The following is a 24178-nucleotide window of genomic DNA, read 5'->3' on the forward strand; positions in this document are numbered from 1 at the left end:
TACGTGGGTCACCCGCATCGCAGGAAACCATGGGAAAATGATAGAGTCCTCCTGTGTAACTGTAACGTACGCCTCTCTTTACCACACTGTCCATGTGAGTGTCCTTAACCCATTCTGACCTGAGATCAGATTCAAACGAGGTTTCCACTGGACACACACACACACACTGGTCTGATGAACCCATTCTGACCTGAGATCAGATTCTAAAAATGTCAGTCGTTCTTCGATTTTTCAAAAAATAGCAGACCTACAAGCTCGTAGCGCGCCACTCGGTGGCGCGCTATGAGCTTGTAGATCTGCTATTTTTAAATGGCTAAAGCATAACGTAATGCTGACACCAAAAGGGGTTCCCGCGCAAAATGGGTTAACCTCCCCCCACTCACACACTCACTCACTCCTATAGTCACAAGGGTCCATTTAAGGTCCATCCTTACACGCTTTTGCAGTTAAATTAACACACTCAAATTGCTCCTGCCCGCACCGGATTTGACCCTTAATCGACGAGGGCGACGTCTCTGTTCAGTAACCCGCGCTAACCGCTCCATCCCGACTCCTCTTTCTTCCTCCACCTCCGCCCTCCCCTCCGTGGGCACATCTGCCCCGCTGTCCGCCCTCCCTCCGTGGGCACATCTGCCCCGCTGTCCGCCCTCCCTCCGTGGGCACATCTGCCCCGCTGTCATCTCCACCCTGCTTTTTCCCTTTTCCGTTTGAACCCAGCGTTGCAGCACGCTGAGAGCTTCTCCCTTCCTTCCTTCCTCCTATAACGACTATTCCGTTTCTTCTGTCTGACACTTTCCTCGAGGTCTTCTCATATACTTCCTCCCCTTCTTTTGTCTTGTTGTTTTTCCCCTTACATGTCTTCTCCTTACATCTCTATATAGTCTCTTTCTTACATGTCGTATTGCCTATTCTATTCTATTATAGATTGGAGTTGTTTGAACCAGTTGATCCCACTCCGTCTTTCTTTCATGACATGTGTGAGAAATATACATCAGATACTGCATGCTAGTGTGTATGCATCTGACCATTGGTGCTATAACAGTGGTTCCTCAAAGTGGGGTCCGGGGACCCCCAGGGGTCCTTGAGGTCCACAGCAAAATGATAGTTTGGAACCAAATGTCAAGGTCTGTCTCTCCCAGGGGGGCAGTCAGACAGATATTTCGTGAAGCCACTAAGGAAATCGGGACTTCCTGAAAGTTCATATAATGGCCTGTTGTGGCGCTGTCATTGGGACACAAAAAACCCCATATCTCCATAGAGGGCCATGTATTTGGGCCCAACTTCACCTAGACTGTATTACCTTAATAAACATGGTCATGAATACTTTCTGCTTCCAGTCACTAGTTTAAAGTCTCACTTCTCATGTCATAATATTATTTTTTGGTATTGAAAAAAATACCATAAAGTTGCGTATGTTCTGAGGGGCGTGGCTACCGTTACAGTCTATGATCGGGAGCCACCCCCCGTTCCGAGTCAAAATAAAAACCAATGAAGAGTAAGGGGGGAAGTCCCGCCTCGTTGTCTGGGCCAGCCAATGGCCAGCTGGGCCCAAACGTCAGTCCTTGCACTTACAGTGCAAGGACTGACAGGCTTCATTTTACGTCCATGTTAGACCCGGGGAATGCTTTGTCCATATTTTTTTACAGTCTATGGTCTCTCCACAGACCGTGTCCGCCCTGGCCACTCCCACTTTCCCTTCCACTCTGCAGTCCCATTCTCTCACCTGTCTCCAACTCCCTCGTCAGCCCAGCTGTGAACACTTTGCCCATTTACCTGCTCCCTATATAACTGGACTCCTTACAAACACTCACTGCCAGGACATTTGTCATTGTCCCTGAGCTGTACCCCAAAGTTCCTGCAGGTTCTGTGTCTCCTTGAAAGGTTTCCATTTTGGACTTTATGATTCACTGCCTTGTACCTGAGTTTTGCCTTTTTTGGTCTTCCTAGTTTATTTTGTACTTTTGAAAAGTTTGGAATGTTTTCTCCTGAGTTTCCTGAGCTATCTTACAGCTACCTTTTGTTTTGTGACTGTCGTATCTGATGGAACCACATTTCATCAATATAGCCCAAATAATTGTTTACCCTGAGTCTCTTGTCTGCCCTTATGGGTGAGAGAGCCAACAGGATAGACGCATGGGCACCATGTTCACAGCTTGCACTCTATGGTAAAATAGCTATAGTCCACTTTGATCTATAGCTTAGCAGCAGACTAGAGAGGTCTCCTGTTGTTCAATCTTCCTGTGACCACACCTGGCGGTGGTGGTGGCTCAGGGGTAGAGTGCCTGGATGGTAACCGTAAGGTTGCCAGTTCTAACCCGGGCTCCCCCAGAGTTACTGTAAGTGTAAGTGTCCTTGAGCAAGACACTGAACCCCTAATTGCTCCCGATGTGCTAGTTGGTGCCTTGCATGGTTTCCGCTGCCATCGGTGTATGAATGTGTGTGTGAATGGGTGAATGTAATGCACAATCTCTGTAAAGCGCCTTGGATAAAGGCGCTATATAAATGCACCATTTACACCTAATATGGAGATATTGCCTTGGATTTTGAATCTTTCTGTTTTGTGGATCTGCATTTTTGGGTTCAGTCATCCTGCTATCCTGACACCAAATAGACCCTTAATGGTCTGTAACTCAGAGAGTGTACAAATGGAGCCAAACGGACCGTCTCAGAGTTAAATTAACATTGATTTTACAATATCCATTGGGGTTTCAGTGATAGAAATGCAATTAAATGGCGGGTCCGTAGCATGTTGCATATCAACATGAATAGTTTCCATTTAGTTTTAGTCACATTTTAGTCACCTGGAATGTTTTAGTGTTAGTCTAGTTTTAGTCGACTAAATATCGTATCGACTAAATCTACAGTTGATTTAGTCGACTAAAATGTATTTTGGCAGGCATTGATGCAAGCTCACACGCGTTGTGAGCTTGTAGATCAGCTGTTTTCAGCATGCAACCAAGTGTAAAATGACTTAAACTGGATATCTTGACCACTAGTCCCTTCATCACATCTTAGTCTAGTTTTTATTTGTGGACGAAATTGTCAGTATATTTAGTCTTAGTTTTAGTCATGGTAGCTTAGTTTTCATTTAGTTTCCATTTAGTTTTCATCAGTGGCAAAAGGTAGTCGACGAACATCTTTTGTCTTAGTTTTAGTCGATGAAAACAACACTGGGTCACTGGCATATCTCAATATCTTAATTTAATGTGGATGATAATGTGACACGCAGATGGATGTACCAATGTATCAGGGGCTTCTGCTGTTTGATACGGCAGTCGTTCTCATACTTTTAAATAGATCTGCAGGCTTGTAGATGTGCTATTTTCAAATAGCCAATGTATACAGTACAGTCTTGAAATGGTTACGCTGACCCAAACAGGTCTGGAGGGGCTGAACAAAACAAAAACATTTTAGCACTATTTTAGTTTTATACTGATAAAGAAAAGACCTTAAGACCTGCCCACACGTCCTGCCGTGTGACGTGTGGGCGGATGTCCTGGGCATCAGAAGTGTTAGCCCTGGTCCAGGGCTTACAGCGAGTCTATCTCTGACGCCCTGTGGAAGTCCCTTTCCGCAGACCTCTGGTGATATTCTCACTCCCGTGCGAGGGTTTTCAATTCCCAGCAAATAAACAAAACGACGTAACTACTCACCGAAACAAAGCCTGCTAGACCTTGGTAAAAGTCTATTCTCGTAGCTGGGAAGCGTCTCAGGTCCCCAGTTTCTCTCTAAAATGCACTTTGTGCCATTTTAATAATGCAATGTACGCAATGACCCACTTTGAGAACCACACTCGGAACTTGAACATTGTTCGACACTATGAAAACCAAAATCTCTCTCTCTCTCTCTCTCTCTCTCTCTCTCTCTCTCTCTCTCTCTCTCTCTCTCTCGTCCGTGTGCAGTGTGCCCCGGCACAGAGAACAAGCTGAGCACGCTGTCGGACCTGGACCAGCAGTACCGCACGCTGAAGAAGCGCTACGAGAACTGCGAGGTGGTGATGGGCAACCTGGAGATCACCAGCATCGACCGCAACCGCAACCTGTCCTTCCTCAAGGTAAGAACCACACCCCACACCGACAGACCTGGAGGAGACCTGTTGTTGATCCAGGCAACAACGCCTGCATTCCTCGCTTCACGTTTGCGAGGCCTTTTAGCTGTGCATTCTGTTGGCACTGGTGGCGCCTCCGCACCGGAGCCAATGGTGGCATGGAATCTGTTGATGTGTTAAGATGTTCCCAAGATCACAGGTTCAAATCCCCCAGTGTGGGTGTGTGTGTTATACGTCTCTCTTCTCATTTCGTTTTTTTACTCCATTTCCAATTTCATGTCGGTGTGTGTAAGGCTGGAGGAAGAACTTGGAATGTAATGGCGCTGCCATGTTCCCTGTAGCTTAGGGACTCCATTTGCCTGGGTTTAGGGTTATTGCAGCGAGCAAATTGGAAACACCTGCTGATCAATTAACCCTGGCACTGCTTCCTGTGATTCACTCCCCCAGCTCACAGCTCTCTTTAATTTGAGTGAAGTGATGAATCTGCTTCCTCGCCTCCCAGCAGATGCCAACATAATGTGCAATCTGAGATGTTGTTGTTGTGTCGAGTCGACCCGCCGAGGAGACACGGATATATATAAGGACAGACGGCTTAGTTTGCTATACTGCTCACACACCCGGATGGGACGTGAGCAGGGTTTACAATGGGCTATGTGACTCAATCTCTGCCTAGCTAGCTCCGACGGTTCCCCGCACGCACAGAGAGAGAGAGTGAGAGAGAGAGAGAGAGAGAGCGATAGAGAGCGGCTTGCCTTGTTTCTCAACTTGAAAAGACTTGAAATGGCCCAGGCCGTAGCGTAACGGTCTGGGCACCGGACTGGTGATCCAGTCGCGGTGTGCCGCGGGTTCGACTCCCGAACCCGACACGGCCTTTACCGCATGTCATCCCCCCATCTCTCTCCCGTTTCCTGTCAGCCTACTATCTGTCCCTTAAAAAATCAATAAAAGGCGTAAGCCGCAAAAAAAATATCTTAAAAAAAAAGAAAAGACTTGAAATGATGTGTCCTACTTTCTGACCCATGCTGACAGTGGCGTGCACAGATAGACACTAGGGGGTGCTAGAGCACCCCCTGCCCTTTAGGCAATTTTGCTCTTAAAAAAATAAAATAAATGTTTTTTTTTCTTCTTAATTTGTAGTGTGGAACATGGTGACATTGATTTTGATTAAAATACGCTTCTACTATATTATTTAGGCCCCCACAATCTAAAGCTATGTTTATATGTCAGTGGTTCTTCGATTAAAGATAAATAGCAGACCTACAAGCTCGTAGCGCGCCACTCGGTGGTGCGCTATGAGCTTGTAGATCTGCTATTTTTCAATAGCTAAAGCACCAAAATGGGTTCCCGGCCGAAAATGCGCTGCACAAGGTGCCCTTTTTTTTCACTTGAGCACCTGCCCCTCTAAATGTCTGTGCACGCCACTGCATGCTGAGGTAGCACATGAAGGGCTAGAGTGCTCCGTTACGTCAATGAGTGAACAATGTCGATTGTAGAAGCTATAGCGCTATATTTAGCAAAGCAAGAGATGACACAATGTGGGTGTGGGACAATGCATGTGCTGTAGTGGGAAATATGAAGACTCAAATCTATATAGTGTAATAAGTATATGGTTCCATGCTAGTCTGTCTGGTCGTGTCTGTGAGCAATGACGTACACCTTGGCCTGAAAGCCTGTCTTAATCCAATCAAGCTGTATGTAAAAGACCATGTCACCCCTATTGTTTGTTGTGAGACCCTGCTGGGCCTGGATAGGTATCACTAGGTAGTTCCTGTCTCAGGAGGGGGGGTCTGTATTGTATGGTACCTTTGTGATGGTCATGTTGATCTGTGGACCTGCTCCTGGGCTATAAGAGAGGACCTAGGCCAGGGAGAAGCTCATGAGGGCTGGTGGGATGGAGACCACGAGAGAGAGAGAGGGACTGAGAGAGAATGTTGAGGGATACAGGCTAAGCCTGCTAGACTGAGAGATGTTGTTTGCTTGTTGCTGTTCTTCTGAATAAACTTCTTTTTTGTTATCAAATGTTTTTTTATTTAAGACAAAAATCACAATAAGACACGTTGACATCATGAATGACTTAAAGAAAACCAAACACATATAAAACAACACATAACAGCAAAAGCAAGGAACACAAAAACAAACAATCCCACCCACCCCTCCCCCCCGAGACCAAAGATGCCACAAAATGTCATTACTCCTACTACTGTGCAATGGAAACAAAAATAAATAAATAATGATAATAATAATAATAATAATGATTCTACCATGCCCTTAACCAAATCTGCAATACCAGACCAAATCTCAATGTTTTCCTCTTTTGCACCATGCAATCTTGCTGTAGACATTTCTAGATAAATGATGTCTGGTCAAAGCCCATTGGCGAAATGACAATGTATGAGGCGGTTTCCAGTGCGAAGCAACCATCTTCTTTGCGGCTGTTACGCCAGCAAAGAAGACACGAATACGGGTGTTATTTAATGGAAACTGGGATACATCATTTAATAAGAATAGAGATGGGGAGGGTGTGATGTTAACTTGTAGAATAGTCGAAAGGTTAGCAGCAACCAAATTCCAAAATGTGCGGACACTCAGACACTCCCACACCATATGAAAGAATGTACCTATGGTGTTCGAAGTGCAGTTGTGATTATTTAAAATCCGCATAGCACACAATCTACGGGGGGGTTAAGTATATGTACTATGAACAAAATATATTGATGATCAGGATTTTCTGAATAAACTTCTACGATATACATTCACCCGGACGGACATATTATTTCCATTACAGTGCCAATGTGCTTGCTAGTGATCCAGTTTTCCGTATATGGGAAGGAGAATGCACTGGATAAATAACTACACATTAACAACACAATCATCATCGCCGGGATTTCTTTCAAAGTAGCAGCTCGAGGTGCCGCGCAGATATGGCAGCTTTTACTCTGAAAGCCACCCCCCCCCCTCCCCCCACTTCCGTTCCGTAAAAAAAATACGTGAGAAATAATGTTGCTTGCTTACCTCGCTATGATTACGATAAAGTCGCTGGATAATCCCTCAACGTTCACATTGTGAACGAGAGCCATGTTGAAGTCAGAAATGAAGAGCTTGGTATATCCATCTGGTCAGAAACCACGGAGATATTTTTCTCTCGTTTAATATCAATGAAAATGCGTGTGTACAGTACAGTACACGTCCTCGCAATCCATCGGTTGGATTAGCTATTAGACGTTTCCACACGTGGGTTTAAAACCGTACATTGTTTAATAGTTGCATAAATGTATTCACGTTCCTGTATTCCTGTATTACGGTTCAATTATAGCTATACCCCCCCCCCCCCACACAATGAAAATCCAGTGTTGATCCCCGGGGGACTCCAGCTCCATGTTTCACACAAACGAGTAAATGTTTTACACACACACACACACACACACACACACACACACACACACACACACACACACACACACACACACACAATAGTAATAATCTGTATTTTTAGTGCAGGCGGACGGCAGTGGTTCTCTTCTCAGAGGGTGGTCCTGCTCGGACCCTCAGGCCTCCTTATAATTCTGCAACTCTGAGAGCGTGCAAACGGAACCAAATGGACCCCTACAGTATATATGTACAGTAAGGCGTGTACACTACAGTATATACGCTGTCTGAGTTTATGCGGGGTCGGCCCTTGAAATTAAAAAAGTTAGAGAGCCACTGATGTCACGGTGGTTTGCGTGACATGCATTCTGAACGCTGCACTGAGAGAGGCAGAGTGGAGCGGTGTGTTGTTGGCTCCCTGCTGTGATGCTGCTGTGGGAACTTAACCCATTCTGACCTGAGATCAGATTCTAATGCACAGAAGAATGGTGGTTCTTTAACGCATTTTGACCTGAGATCAGATTCTAAACGCACAGAAGAATGGTGGTTCTTTAACGCATTTTGACCTGAGATCAGATTCAAAAAATGTCTTTAAAGGTATATTCAGTGATTTCACTTAATTCAAATATCACTTATTCTTTTGTTTTGTTGTGATAATCCTCCCTACTATAGAGTGTGCTGGCCATATAAGGAGTTCCTCCCTGTCCCCAGTTAACCCCTGGGGGTCAAAAAACCTTAGGTTTCGTTTTTTACTCTCTACCCTGATTGGACGAAAGGCTGGGTCCCAGCCAAAAACGAAACCTAAGGTTTTTTTGAGTGAAATCACTGAATATACCTTTAATCCTGACAGTTTAAAAAAAATAGCAGACCTACAAGCTCGTAGCGTGCCACTCGGTGGCGCGCTATGAGCTTGTAGATCTGCTATTTTTAAATAGCTAAAGCATAACGTAATGCTAACACTCCAAAAGGGGTTCCCGCGTAGAATGGGTTAAGCACGGTGGAATAGAATTACGCTGCGGCGATGCGACGTGCCGTGCACGCGTCTCGTCTGTGAGCAGCCGGCGGTACTGTTGGGGCAGACGAATGAGCGTAAGAAAAGGGTTTTGGGAAATACGCGGTTTTACACTCGACTATACAGCGACAAATACTGTATTGTGCGTACATCAATCCCAGAGATTCTATGTGTGTGTGTGTGAGCGTGCTGTGCTGTGATTGGGTGTGTTATCTGTGTGTGTGCGTGCGCGCGTATGCACGTGCCACGTGCCATTTCTTTTATAGCCGGCTTGCCACCGGCGACCCGTTCCCCGTCATTCCCCTCCTGCTGCGTAATGGAGTGAGGTGTGCTCTAATTACCGTGCCGGCGCTCCCAAATGAACGCCATAAACAGTCCCATCAGGCCCAGCGTCATTAGCGCAACAATTAGGCATCTGGGAAGGGTGGGGGGGGGGGGAGGTGCTTGGAGGTATTGCCGTTGCCATAGAGACTTTATATATATATATATATATATATATATATATATATATATATATATATATATTAGGGGTGTGGACAAGTATCTATTGTCACACCCATTCCAGAGGTGCTAAAATTTCAGGGAAACTTTGCAGGGCAAATTCTCTACTTTGGGGTATCTGTTTCAACAAGTTTTAGATGGTCATATCTCCTTCAATTATTGTTCAATTTCATTGAATGATACATCATATGAAAGCTTACATTCTGTACTTTAATAATCTGTAAAAAATCTGTAATCTGTAAAAATCGAGTTGAGGCACTTTTTGCTGGAGTTGGTCACATATATATATCGAGCAAGGAAGTGTTTCGTTATTATGAATAGATGGACGACGGCTATAGACGTCGTCCATATATATATATATATATATATAGCCCACACACACACACACATATATATATATATATATATATATATAATTAACGAAACGTTGTATATGTTTGTTTTTTTCTGCCACTGTGTGCAGACTTTCTCCTTCTTTTTCAGTTCATTTCTTCTGTTCGAGCTCCCGTTGAATTTGTGTGTGTGTGTGTGTGTGTGTGTGTGTGTGTGTGTGTGTGTGTGTGTGTGTGTGTGTGTGTGTGTGTGTGTGTGTGTGTGTGTGTGTGTGTGTGTGTGTGTGTGTGTGTGTGTGTGTGTGTGTGTGTGTGTGTGTGGGCTGCACATAGACTGTAACAAATATGGACAAAGCGTTCTCCGGGTCTTATATGGACGTAAACTGAAGCCTGTCAGTCCTTGAACTGACTTCCCCCCCCCCCCCCCCCCTTCTTCTTCTTCTTCGTTGGTTTTTATTTTGACTTTGAGTGCGCGGTGGATCCCGATCATAGACTGTAACGGTAGCCACGCCCCTCAGAACATACGCGACTTTATGGACATTTCTTTTAAATAAATGGGACCGTAGTTTTCCAAAAAGAATATTATTATTATTATTATTATAATGAGAAAAGAGACTTTAAACTAGTGACTGGAAGCAGAAAGTATTCATGACCATGTTTATGAAGGTAATACGGTCTAGGTGAAGTTGACCCATGACAGCGCCACAACAGGCCATTATATGAACTTTCAGGAAGTCCCGATTTCCTTAGTGGCTTCACAAAATATCTGTCTGACTCAAGGGGCCAGCTATGCACTCCAATGTTGAAGCGCTGGTCCCTAGTGGTAAGAGGAAGGACTGCAGGCGGACCCGTGGATTCTTGACGAGGAAACCCCGTGCAACCGAGCGCCCAATGTTAAAGCCCAGCTGCACTTCCGCATTTCCGGACACCAAAATTTGGTGTCCAAATGCTGAATCAGCGAAAAAATGTGGAAATAGACGGTACTTCCGGCAGCCTTCCGGGTGCTTCAAAACGCCACTGAGCTACTTCCACTGACATGAATAGCGCCAGTTTAGTCTCTATCCTTTTAATACTCTATGGTCTGACTGCCCCCCCTTGGCTGCAACACAGGTGCATGGAGGGCGGACGCACGCGGGCGGCCACAGACAGATGCTGAAATGTGCCTTTGAAAAAATAAACAAAGGGCAGTCGAGGAGGTTTGGGAACGGACGGACGCTACGGGCCAGCACATGATAAGTCACTTTGGTGACGTGTGGAGAAAAAAATCTGTTGTACTAAAATTGTCGTGCCCTGTTTGTGTGTGCGCGGGTGTGTGCGTGCATGTGTGTGTGTGTGTGTGTGTGTGTGTGTGTGTGTGTGTGTGTGCGCGCCCATCATGCACCTGCCGTGCCTGTGTGTGTGTGTGTGTGTGTGTGTGTACTGTACGTGTTTATGCATGTGCACGTGAGGGCTGAAGATAGTGGGGACTTTGGTAGGTTTTAGCCCGGTGAGCCTGGTGTGACAGATAGATTGATGAGATGGAGCTGCCTCTAAAGACCCAGCTCTCTCTCTCTCTCTGTCTCTGTCTCTCTCTCTCTCTCTCTCTCTCTCTCTCTCTCTCTCTCTCTCTCTCTCTCTCTCTCTCTCTGCTGTAACAGGTGAAGTTAATCCATTCTGACCTGAGATCAGATTCAAAAAATGTCTTCTACATCCTGACAGTTTTCTGAAAAAGCTATGTTTCTATGTTAGTCGTTCTTTAAAAGAAAATAGCAGACCTACAAGCTCGTAGCGCGCCGCTCGTAGGTCATATGAGCTTGTAGATCTGCTATTTTTCAATAGCTAAAGCATAACATAATGCTAACACCAAAAGGGGTTCCCGCCCAAAATTGATTAATTATCTTTTTTTCCCCCCTCTCAGTTCTTTACGAGTCTGCACGTGCCAAGCATCGTTTTGGAGGGCGAGAGGGGTGTCGGTTTCTCCGGTGTCAGATCAGGAAGTTAATAGTGAAAGATCGTTACGGTTTTCCTGTAATTAACTGAAATAATGAAATTAGAAATAGATTTTCTGCAGGCCTTTCTTTTTGCTGCATTGTCCTCTGTGGCAAACCGATGGAACTCTCGACTATAGGGCAACGCAACCAGACAGACAGACAGACAGACAGACAGACAGACAGACAGACAGACAGACAGACAGACAGACAGACAGACAGACAGAGTCTGTTCACCATATGCCCGGTTACTTTTTCATTTCATCCTTTTCTTTTATATCGTTTTATTATTTCCTTTAAATACAAAAGACTTCACAGACTTTTAACATTAGGCCACTGTCAATGTCAGCACTACACTGCCGTTTGAATGAACTCTGCATAAAGCTTTTGAAATGAGATATGAAAGAAAAGTGACCCTGTCTGAATCCCTACTATACAGACAGAGACTGAAAACTGCTGTGAAAAATGCTGTGAAAAAGTTAAATAGCAACATAACGATGTTTCTGAACGGCGTTTTAGTGCAGGGGATAGATCGTTAGTTACACGAGATGACATGAGGTGTTATTGCAGTGGAAACATGACCCTTTTGTGTGGTTGGGAATCAGGGACATGCAGTGGCGTGCACAGATAGACACTAGGGGGTGCTAGAGCACCCCCTGCCCTTTTTGGCAAAGTACAGTGACAACTGTACAGTGTGTGGACCATGGTGACATTGATCAATTCTTGATAAAAAGCTTCTAATATATTATTTAGGCCCCCACAATCTATAAATCTCATACTATTAAGGACAGTCTCCTCGCTGCTAGTCTATTGGACAAGGAGGGGTTGGGGAGGGACTTAGCGAAAGGGCTAATTTGGGTGAAGATGAAAAAACCAACCTCCGTAGACCATGAGAGTTTTCGTTTTTTTTAAAGAGATAATCTTATCTTTCTAAGTTTTAACACACCCAATGATCACGTGAGGGAGGGGGCGACGTGTTTCCACTTCAATGAAACGGGCCGTTTCCTCCATCGCCAACAGGGCCGTTACGAGGCTAAAATATATGCCTGCTTTCACACAGACGTGGGGGGGGGGGGGGGGGGGGGTTTATCCCATTCTGACCTGAGATCAGATTCTAAAAATGTCTTCTACGTACATCCTGACAGTTTTCTGAAAAAGCATATGTTTCTATGTCAGTCGTTCTTCGATGTTTCAAAAATAGCAGACCTACAAGCTCGTAGCGCGCCACTCGGTGGCGCGCTATGAGCTTGTAGATCTGCTATTTTTCAACAGCTAAAGCATAACATAATGCTAACACCAAAAGGGGTTCCCGCGCCCTAAATGGTTTATAAATACTATCAGCGCTAGTAGAGAGCCACACTCGTCAGTCTCATCGAGGTCAACTCACAGCCAGACTGCACAATTCCCTACTACGCCATCCAAGGTCAGCAGCACCGCTCTCCTTTTCTGTGACGATAAAGTTGGTTTGAAGTTGGCGTCGTCGTCGACTTAGCGGAAACTCTCTCTCTCTCTCTCTCTCTCTCTCTCTCTCTCTCTCTCTCTCTCTCTCTCTCTCTCTCTCTCTCTCTCTCTCTCAGTATAGGATATACCCGGTGGTTCTCAAAGTGGGGTCCGGGGACCCCCCAGGGGTCCTTGAGGGAGTTCTAGGGGGTCCCCAGCTAAATGGTAGTTTGGAACCAAATGGACCCTTATGGGTCTGTAACTCTGAGAGTGTACAAATGGACCATTATGGGTCTGTAACTCTGAGAGTGTACAAATGGACCATTATGGGTCTGTAACTCTGAGAGTGTACAAATGGAACCAAATGGACCCTTATGGGTCTGTAACTCTGAGAGTGTACAAATGGACCATTATGGGTCTGTAACTCTGAGAGTGTACAAATGGAACCAAATGGACCCTTATGGGTCTGTAACTCTGAGAGTGTACAAATGGACCATTATGGGTCTGTAACTCTGAGAGTGTACAAATGGAACCAAATGGACCCTTATGGGTCTGTAACTCTGAGTGTAAAAATGGACCATTATGGGTCTAACTCTGAGAGTTTACAAATGGAACCAAATGGACCCGTACACTCTCAGAGTTACAGACCCATAAGGTTACTCTCAGAGTTAAATTAACGTTCATTTTACAACATAAATCAGGGGTCCCAGAGGTATAGAAATGCCATTATTAAATGGGAGTCCGTATGTAGACTCTCTCTCTCTCTCTCTCTCTCTCTCTCTCTCTCTCTCTCTCTCTCCCCCCCTCTCTGTCTGGTTCACCTGCTCCTTTCGGCCATGTTCTGTCAACCAATCAGAATGACCCATTTTCCCAGAAGGTGTGTTCAGGGGAGTGGGAGGGTGTGTGTGTGTGTGTGTGTGTGTGTGGGGGGTCCGGTTCAAGTGTCCCGGAGTGGCCCCAGGACCGGCTAATGATGTCACCTAGACTGAAGGACTTTCCCATTACACACCGATCAATCAGCTGGACACCGTGCACTGTGGACATCGTGCCAAGGCCGGAGAGCAGCCTAGGGCGTGTGTGTGTGTGTGTGTGCGCGCGTGTGTGTGCGTGCGTGTGTGCGTGCGTGTGTGTGTGCACACGCCCAGCACACTCACACTCTCGTCCACCTATACATGATTCATGTGCAATCATGAACAATCATGCATATATTCATGCACACGCGGTACGCAAGCCTGACCGTTCCCCACGAACACACACACACACACACACACACACACACACACACACACACACATACACACACACGGCCATGTGTGCGTGCATGCCGGGCACGAACGCATGCACATACGCGCACGCGCACTCGGGCCTATACACTCATATAGTCCATAAACATGTATGATTTTATTCAGGATTATATGAGCTCGAGCACACGCACACGCACACGCACACGCACACAGCAACTTATGTGTTTTACAACTACCCAATATATGCATTGCACACACACTTGCACACACACACGCACACACACGCACACACGCACACACACGCACGCACACAGCAACTTATGTGTTTTACAACTACCCAATATATGCATTGCACACACACTTGCACACACACACACACGCACGCACACAGCAACTTATGTGTTTTACAACTACCCAATATATGCATTGCACACCCATGCGCATATTTACAGTAGAGTACACATGTACAGTACACATTTATGTAGCATTATATGAGCAAAGACACACGTGCGCGCCACACACACACACACACACACACACACACACACACACACACACACACACACACACACACGTAACAATACAGCTACAGCTAGCAATACTATGCTCTCTGAACAGAATGGTGATGTAAATATAATGGCTAGTGTAATATTTTCTGGTGTGTTTTTAACGGTTGTGTTCAACACTCTGACACATGTGCTTCGTACAGTATATAGCACACGTACTTACAGTATAGCACACGTACTGTACTTCATGGTGAAGTCACATTTACAGACACTGGACGGAGTTTTTAGTTGTTCTGTTTGACCCACCAGTTTTGGAGATATGACTTCTTATAGAGTAATGTCTTGAGATTCAAGATTCAAGATTGCTTTATTTGTCATTCTTTCCAACTGCAGCAGCAGAAAAAAAACGAAATTACGTTTCTCCTAGTTAAAAGACAACACAGGCTCATACAATAATAAATATATCAAGTGCTAAGACAATACTCTGAATATAAATAAGTCCTAAAATAAACTACAGGGATCCATAAAAAAGATAAACGGAATAAGAAAAACATTTAAAAACTGAACATGGAGTTCATGTCATCAGTTCATGTCCTATCTGCCAGGGATAGCCTACTAGAGTTCAGGAGTCTTGCAGAAAACAGCGAGTTGAGAAAACGGGCTTGAAAGGTTCACTTCTGTGGTCTCTAAAGGCCTATTCATAGTCTGGATTTTCGGTGGTGAGCTGACCACCGTGACCACCGCGAAATAACGTTGAGCGGTGGTGAGTAAAAACAGAGAGAAGGGCTGGGGGGGGGGGGGGGCTCAGTGACGTCATGTTGTAGTTCGGTGGTCACCTCAGTGACGTCATGTTGTAGTTCGGTGGTCACCTATAACCACCGTAAATCCAGACTATGTATGAGCCTTAACATCACACCTAGCTATAGCGAAGCGACAGGTTACAGGAGATAAATGCTTAAACATGTATGTAGCTATAGTAGCTACATGTTTAAGCCTTTATTTCCCGTAACCTGTCGCTTCGCGCCACATTGTGAGATCGTAGATCGGCTACTTTCACTACTTCTTAAATATTTGTTCTAATTAATGGAATTTCTTCGATTTTGTCCACGACTCACAAATGGGTCCCAACTAGCCCAGTCTTTTTGGGAAACTCAATACTCAAGTTTCCAAGTCAAGGACCCCCAAATTGATATGGATTTGGCATAGAAAAAAAGTTGAGTTTTTTCATGTTGTGAATTGTCCATAATTGGAAACCATTGCCATGCTAAGAGGTCCATCAATCTGGAGCCTGACCGGTGTGAGATAGCTTTGACACGCACTGCAGTTCAACATAGTTAAGTCATTCTGGGCGGGGAGGGAGAACACCCTTTTGGTGTTTTAAGCGCTATATGTTATACTTTAGCTATTGAAAAACAGCAGATCTACAAGCTTCATAGCGCGCCACTCGGTGGCGCGCTATGAGCTTGTAGGTCAGCTGCTATTTTTTGAAAAATCGTGAAATGTGGCGCAAATCTTTCAAAGCGAACGTTTTTAACTCAAAACTTTGCTTCTAGGGGGTGGAGGGAACAACATATTTTCAGATGGGGGTCGGCGGCCAAATACAATATTTTTGGAGGTCCTTGACATGAAATAGTTTGAGAGCCACTAACACATACAGTAGAAACATGGGTTTTAACCCTGTGAGAGCCACTGACACATACAGTAGAAACATGGGTTTTTTTTCAGAAAAGTGTCATTTGGTAGAATGGTTCCCAGGTCTGAATGGGTTAAGTCTCTGTGTATACTTTGAAGGCAGGTGATGCCAAAGTAATTAATTAGCCTCTGGTTGTGCTAATGAGCAGATCAATCACTCATGTACAGAGAATTAATCAGTCAGTCACTGCTGCTTGCGCACACACACACACACACACACACACACACACACACACACACACACACACGGGAGATGAATGACATGGTCAGTGAAGTGTGTAGTCTGTTTGGAAGTGTAGACTGAAACATTACCTCATGGCCCTTATCTCAGACACCAGGGAGAGGGGGGAGAGGGGGGGAGAGAGGGGGAGAGAGAGAGAGAGACTGAGAGACTGAGAGAGAGAGACTGAGAGAAGGGTATATAGAGCGTCGCAGTCCCGCCCCCTCTGAGGACCCAGGAAATGATTCTCTCTTTTTTTGTTGTTGTTTTTTTTTCTTTGTAATTATTTGTTTGGCCCAAAATATTATACTTTTTGAAAAGCCTATATAATAATAATAATAATAATAATAAAACTTTATTTGTATAGCACCTTTCATGACATGAAATGCAGCTCAAAGTGCTTTACAGAACAATGGAGAATAAAAGAAAAGCAAGGCAACGACATTAAAAAGTGCTTTAAAACACTTAAAGATTCTCAGAGGGTTTAGATCAAGATCTACTAAAACATTTATAAGATCAACCATAATCCCAAAATGTGTTGACGGTACAACAACAAACAGGACATAAAACCAAAAAAAGTATATGCAAATCATAAAATACACAACGCACAACTATCTTAAACATCTCCTATAGCAACTTTACAGAACAAAAGCAAGTCATATAATAATACAGTAAAGCTGCGTATAATAATAATAATAATAATAAGCAGACGCGGCAACACACATCTGCAAATAAGTGCATAGCGATGGAGCCGCGATGGGCAGAGGCTGAAGTGGGGTGGTGTTGTAAGCTGGGCTAATGGTGGCTAATTGGCCCGCGTGTCAGTGGAGGAGCCGGGGCTGGGGGGGTTATTGTGCCGGGGCTGGGGGGGCACGTATTGTGTCGCCTGGCAGCCGACAGTGGAAAGGCTGTTAGCACCTCGCGGCACCCGACAGTGCTATCGTAATTACAGCTCTTAACCCATTCTGACCGGGCACCCATTTTGGTGTTAGCATCATGTTATGCTTTAGCTATTGAAAAATAGCAGATCTACAAGCTCATATCGCGCCACCGAGTGGCGCGATACGAGCTTGTAGGTCTGCTATTTTTGAAAAACCGAAGACACTTTTAGAATCTGATCTCAGGTCAGAATGGGTTAATAATGAAACTGTCAGGATGTAATAGACATTTTTAGAATCTGATCTCAGGTCAGAATGGTTAACTTCGGGGGGAAAATTAGCACCCTCGCGCGAGCCACCAACCGCTAACCCTCCAGATTGCCGTGGCATGCATGTGACCCCGCGAGCGGTGTCTATGGTGGATGATGGTTAATGGTGGGGTAATTATACCGCGGGCTACCACCCTCCACTTGGCAACAGGTGGCAGGTGCAATTGCAGGATTCAATGTAAAAAGAAGAAAAAAAACGAATAGTTTTCCCATCTCCCTTTTGTTAGCGTTGTTGTTGTCTATAGCCCATTTTGGGCGGGGACCCCTTTTGGTGTTATAGCATCATGCTTTAGCTATTGAAAATAGCAGATCTACAAGCTCATAGCGAGCCAACGAGTGGCGCGCTACGAGCTTTTAGGTCTGCTGTTTTTGAAAAATCGAAGAACGACTGACATAGAAACATAGCTTTTTCAGAAAACTGTCAGGATGTAGAAGACATTTTTAGAATCTGATCTCGGGTCAGAATGGGCTAGTCTCTCTCTCTCCCTCTCTCTCTCTCTCTCTCTCTCTCTCTCTCTCTATATATATATATTGTTCCACTGTTGAGAACATTGACGGCCCTGAAAGAGGATTTCCATTCGAAAGAGAAACGAGGCTCACACGTTGAAATGGACTCCATATCTTCTCCCGTGTACCTAATCTATCGTATCGTGGTGGGCATTCTTTCTTCTGTTGAAAGGGACGCGTGTGTAATGTCGGAGTTGAAGAGGCTCTCAGTGCTTCACACAATCTGTAATTGAGAATTCAGAGAGGCTATAGTGGAACAGAACAGTGTGCTTCTCAAATCTTTTTCCTGACAAATTGGACCCCCACATTGATATGTATATATATATATATATATATATTTGCCGCGAATCCTCATTGTGCCCGGGACCAGGGTCACCAACATGTCCGTATGCAGACAACATGTGACCAGATTTGACTGAGGGACTGCCATTGATTTCTTTTTTTAATTTTCTCTTATTTTATGTAATTGAAAGCAGGGAATCATAGCTTCAAATTGACATATTGGTTGTTCAGTTTGACCCACCGGTTTTGGAGATATGGCTTATAGAGTAATGTCTTGCAGAGAAACAGCGATTTGAGAAAACAGGCCTGGAAGTTCACTTCTGTGGTCTCTAACATTACACCTATAGCTACATGTTTAAGCATTTTATTTCATATTTACATGTCTTCTGTGGACTCTAACATTACACCTAGCTACATGTTTCAAGCATTTATTTCATATTTACATGTCTTCTGTGGACTTTAACATTACACCTAGCTACATGTTTAAGCATTTATTTCATATTCACATGTCTTCTGTGGTCTCTAACATTACACCTAGCTACATGTTTAAGCATTTATTTCATATTTACATGTCTTCTGTGGACTTTAACATTACACCTAGCTACATGTTTAAGCATTTATTTCATATTTACATGTCTTCTGTGGACTTTAACATTACACCTAGCTACATGTTTAAGCATTTATTTCATATTCACATGTCTTCTGTGGTCTCTAACATTACACCTAGCTACATGTTTAAGCATTTATTTCATATTTACATGTCTTCTGTGGACTTTAACATTACACCTAGCTACATGTTTAAGCATTTATTTCATATTTACATGTCTTCTGTGGACTTTAACATTACACCTAGCTACATGTTTAAGCATTTATTTCATATTCACATGTCTTCTGTGGTCTCTAACATTACACCTAGCTACATGTTTAAGCATTTATTTCATATTTACATGTCTTCTGTGGTCTCTAACATTACACCTAGCTACATGTTTAAGCATTTATTTCATATTTACATGCCGATTTCAGCTCTGACACTTATTTCAGACATGCTCTATAGTATGTGTCTGCCTGTGCTATTAACTCATTTATAAATAAAGTTTTTCTCTGGTAAAATGCTGGAATTTGCGGGATGGCAGGCTCTCAGTGTCAAATGTGTCCGTGGAAAAGACTTGTCCGTGGCAACATTTTAGATGTTCTGTTTTAGACACCATTATATTGTTCTCAGTTTGATCTTAATCATCACTTACTGAATGTCAATCTCCAGAATAAGTATATGACACGTATTTATTGCGACACTAACGCACTATAGCAGTCCAACTGGTACTAGTGGTTCTCAAATGTTGCATTTGAAGAGACCCCCTTAACTCTGAGAGTGTTCAAATGGAACCAAATGGAACCCTTACGGGTCCATTTGAACACTCTCAGAGTTACAGACCCGTATAAGGGTCATTCAGGGCTATACTGTATCTATTTATGTGTTTCTGGTTTCACGGTGTCGTCTTTGTGGCCTTTTTCGTGCATTCTGTTGGCACTGCTGCATGCTGACCTACTGCTGCTGAGCTGACCCCCTGGTATCTCCCCCGAGGACCCCCTGGGTCCCACTTTGAGAACCACTGCTTTACAGCACAAGTACAGCATTATGCGTGCGTAAGTGCGTGTGTGCATGGCGTGCGTGCGTGGCGTGCGCCCGCTCCCTCCTCGTGTCACTCAAACCCCCCTGAGGCAGACGCATCTCGACGGCTGACAGGCAGCATAAACAGCGCTGCCATTTCCCCCCTGCCTGTCTGTTTGTGTGACTATCACAGAACACGGCTCAGATAAAAACCCGCCATCTCATTAGCATCACAACGCTATCAGCTGCTCCACTATTTCACCGTCTGTTGACAGAGGAGAGAGGCAAATGTCAGCAGAAGTCGCCCGTGGATAATGGGCGGGGGGGGATGCATGGCAGGGGGGGGGGGGAGGAAAAAATAAATACACAAAATATAGTTAAACGATTTTTTTGTTTGGATTTGCTCCGCTGGTAATCTCACATTATTATCGTTCATGTGTGGAAGGAATATGAGACGGAGTTAGTGTGCAGTGAGTAGTGTGTAGTGTGCAGTGTGTAGTGCAGGGGTCCTCAACTAGAAATGCTGAAGGTCCACAAATAATTTTTGAATAAGGCCATGGTCCAGTCTCATGCGCGCGCAAATACAATTGCGGGTCTCGGGACACGTGGGCCCCACAGGGTGGGGCTGCCCCCCTCGCCCCCCACCCCTAGAAACAGCTATGCCTGTTTAGTACAGTCAAACCAAGCTTATACAAATCGGGTTCCATCCAACCAACCAATACTGTGGTGCAGACTATGAAAATATATTTTTCACTTTGACAAATATTCATTATTCATCTCCAAAAATCCAATTTTGAACATGTCACTGCGACCCCAGCTAACAGCTAGTAGTGAGCCAGTCAGCGCAACATTGTCATCATGACATGCTGGCCCATAATAGGCACACACATGCATAGGCATAATACATCAGTCGGTCCACATTCAGAGCGTTAATTGCGTTGCTCGGCATTGAGCGGAGAATTCAACTCGCGGTCACGGTGACTCTTTATTCTATAATTTCTCCAGGGTCCGCAGAGAGGTGCGCTGCGGTCCGGTCATGGACCGCGGTCCGCCTGTGAGGACCGCTGGTGTAGTGTGCAGTGTGCAGTGTGCAGTGTGTAGTGCTCACCAAGCCAAGTTTTAGAAACGAAAAACGGAGGGGTTCTTTTCTCCCCCCCTCCCCTCCCCCTCTGCCCACACAGGTTCTGTCTGGTAATCAGGCTACAACCAGTGTTGCTTTTGGCAGCCATGCATGCACATTTTTATTTTAGTTTTAGTCATAGTCTTTGGACTGAAACCTAATTTAGTTTTAGTCACATTCTACTCTAGTCACCTGGAATGTTTTAGTGTTAGTCTATAGTTTCAGTCGACTATAAGTGTTGATTTAGTCGACTAAAATGTATTTTTGTCTGGCCTTGATGCCGTCGTAATGGCAGATTTTACACCTGCCAGTGACCTACTCTCCAAGTAGGTCACGCCCAGGAGCCTATGCCAGACCCCCCCCCCCACACACACACACACACACCCTTTTGCAATGTTGATAAATTTTGGGACTGCCAAAAAAAACTGCCGGACCCCCATGGGGGAGTTGTGCAAGCTCTGCTGGGGGTGTCCTCCCCTACAGGGGGGAGGTGTGGGGGGGGGGGGGGGGGGGGGGGGGGGGGTAAGGCTCTGCCCCTAGGGGAGGTAGGGGGGGGGGGGAGGCTGAGGAAGAGCTGTAACCAGGCTACTGTACCTCCTCCTTCTCATTACTGCGTGGACTCATGGTTGCTGCTGACGTGGGGGGGGCTGGCAGGGGGGGGGGCTGGCAGGGAAAGGACCCAGTGGGCGACAGATGGGCTGGATCAAAATGCAGATGTGAGTGTGTAGTTCAGTATACATAATTATAACGCGCGCACGTACAGTATGCACGCCACGCATGCACGCACACATGGCACGCACGCACGCACACATGGCACGCACGCACGCACGCACGCACACACGCACGCACACACACACGCAGTTTTGGACATTATAACAGTGGGTTGCAACCCTTTTCAAATCAAGGCCCATTATTATTTATTCAGCATTTGAGCCACAGACCACCATTTGATGACATTTTGACTAAATGCGATCTGCTTTTTTTTTTATTACACTTGCCACCACTCAGTGGAACAACTGGCCTACAGCCGTGTGAAATCCCTGAATTCCCTAGTTTAAAGTTGATCCTAAAGTTGATCTTAAATCGTGGCTACACTTACTATGAATTGGAATTGGCCTCCAGTGGTTCTCATGGGTGGCCTGGCTGCCCTCCATGGAAGGCTGTAGTTCTCTGGGTGGCCTGGCTGCCCTCCATGGAAGGCTGTAGTTCTCTGGGTGGGTTCTGGCTGCCCCCCATGAAGGCTGTAGTTCTCTGGGTGGGCCTGGCTGCCCCCATGGAAGGCTGTAGTTCTCTGGGTGGCCTGGCTGCCCCCATGGAAGGCTGTAGTTCTCTGGGTGGCCTGGCTGCCCCCATGGAAGGCTGTAGTTCTCTGGGTGGCCTGGCTGCCCCCATGAAGGCTGTAGTTCTCTGGGTGGGTCTGGCTGCCCCCATGAAGGCTGTAGTTCTCTGGGTGGGCCTGGCTGCCCCCATGGAAGGCTGTAGTTCTCTGGGTGGCCTGGCTGCCCCATGAAGGCTGTAGTTCTCTGGGTGGCCTGGCTGCCCCATGAAGGCTGTAGTTCTCTGGGTGGCCTGGCTGCCCCCATGGAAGGCTGTAGTTCTCTGGGTGGGTCTGGCTGCCCCCATGGAAGGCTGTAGTTCTCTGGGTGGGTCTGGCTGCCCCCATGGAAGGCTGTAGTTCTCTGGGTGGCCTGGCTGCCCCCATGGAACGTTGTAGTTCTCTGGGTGGCCTGGCTGCCCCCATGGAAGGCTGTAGTTCTCTGGGTGGGTCTGGCTGCCCCCATGGAAGGTTGTAGTTCTCTGGGTGGCCTGGCTGCCCCCATGGAAGGCTGTAGTTCTCTGGGTGGGTCTGGCTGCCCCCATGGAAGGCTGTAGTTCTCTGGGTGGCCTGGCTGCCCCCATGGAACGTTGTAGTTCTCTGGGTGGCCTGGCTGCCCCCATGGAACGTTGTAGTTCTCTGGGTGGCCTGGCTGCCCCAATGGAACGTTGTAGTTCTCTGGGTGGCCTGGCTGCCCCAATGGAACGTTGTACACTTTGTGAGCTTCTGTTTCTGCCTCCCGGGAGTGCTCTCTAGTCGCCGCGTGTCTCACCTCCCTTCCTGTTGTGTTGTGTTTTTAATTGGCCTCTTTTCTTGTGTTTGGCGTATCTTTTTTGGCTATATACGTATATGTAGGTGTTGAGAGTGTTGTTTTTAGTGGACCACAATGGAAGCAACTTCGCCTGTGTGTGTGTGTGTGTGTGTGTGTGTGTGTGTGTGTGTGTGTGTGTGAAATTGAGGTATCGGGATCGGATCGGAAGCGAACAAGTCATCCCTACCCAAAACCCTCTAGCTTACTGTATATACCGGTACCTATTGTCGTATCTGGACAATAATAACCCATTCTGACCTGAGATCAGATTCATACGAGGTTTCCGCCGGACACACACTGGTCTGATGAACCCATTCTGACCTGAGATCAGATTCATACGAGGTTTCCGCCGGACACACACTGGTCTGATGAACCCATTCTGACCTGAGATCAGATTCTAAAAATGTCAGTCGTTCTTCGATTTTTCAAAAAATAGCAGACCTACAAGCTCGTATCGCGCCACTCGGTGGCGCGATAAGAGCTTGTAGATCTGCTATTTTTAAATAGCTAAAGCATAACATGATGCCAACACCAAAATGGGTGCCCGATCAGAATGGGATAATCATGCTATAATCAACTACATTCTGTGCTAAGTAAAATGTTGGAGTCTGTATGCCTGCAAAGCTGAAGGCAATCACTCAGTCAAGTACTCTGCATTGTTCATTACTCCTGTAGCTTCTCTCAGGTGTGAATCAAAACACACGTAGGTGCCATCCACTATTCCTATGCAAGTTGTTGATCTGCATACTATTGTCTCAACAAAAGGTCACTTGAATATGTATGCATCTGCTATTCCGATGTATGTAAAATCAACCAACACCCAGCAGAAACCCGTCTGTTTGATGGAAAACTGCATATATATGTCTGTAAATACAATGTTAAGTTAGTCTTGGGTGGCAGGCTGACGCTACGGTCAGTCTGCTGTGGGCTCCGCGGCTCACTCAGGGGGTGCGGGAAGCTCTCTGTCTTGGTCTCTGTGCTTCTTCAATAAGTACAATC

General features: G+C 45.6%; 1 protein-coding gene across 1 annotated transcript in view; it reads left to right on the forward strand.

The window, feature by feature from the left end:
- LOC310853982 (receptor tyrosine-protein kinase erbB-4-like) overlaps nucleotides 1-24178 on the forward strand; it is a gene marked incomplete at its 3' end in the record, with an annotated part of 499617 nt that overhangs the window by 203238 nt on the left and 272201 nt on the right. The window contains exon 2 of the mRNA XM_083758457.1: nucleotides 3903-4054. Coding sequence (XP_083614583.1) covers nucleotides 3903-4054 — 152 coding nt within the window. The remainder of the gene's footprint in view (nucleotides 1-3902; nucleotides 4055-24178) is intronic.

Source organism: Protomyctophum parallelum (assembly GCF_964188405.1).
Source record: "Protomyctophum parallelum genome assembly, chromosome: 23".
Lineage (NCBI taxonomy): Eukaryota > Metazoa > Chordata > Actinopteri > Myctophiformes > Myctophidae > Protomyctophum > Protomyctophum parallelum.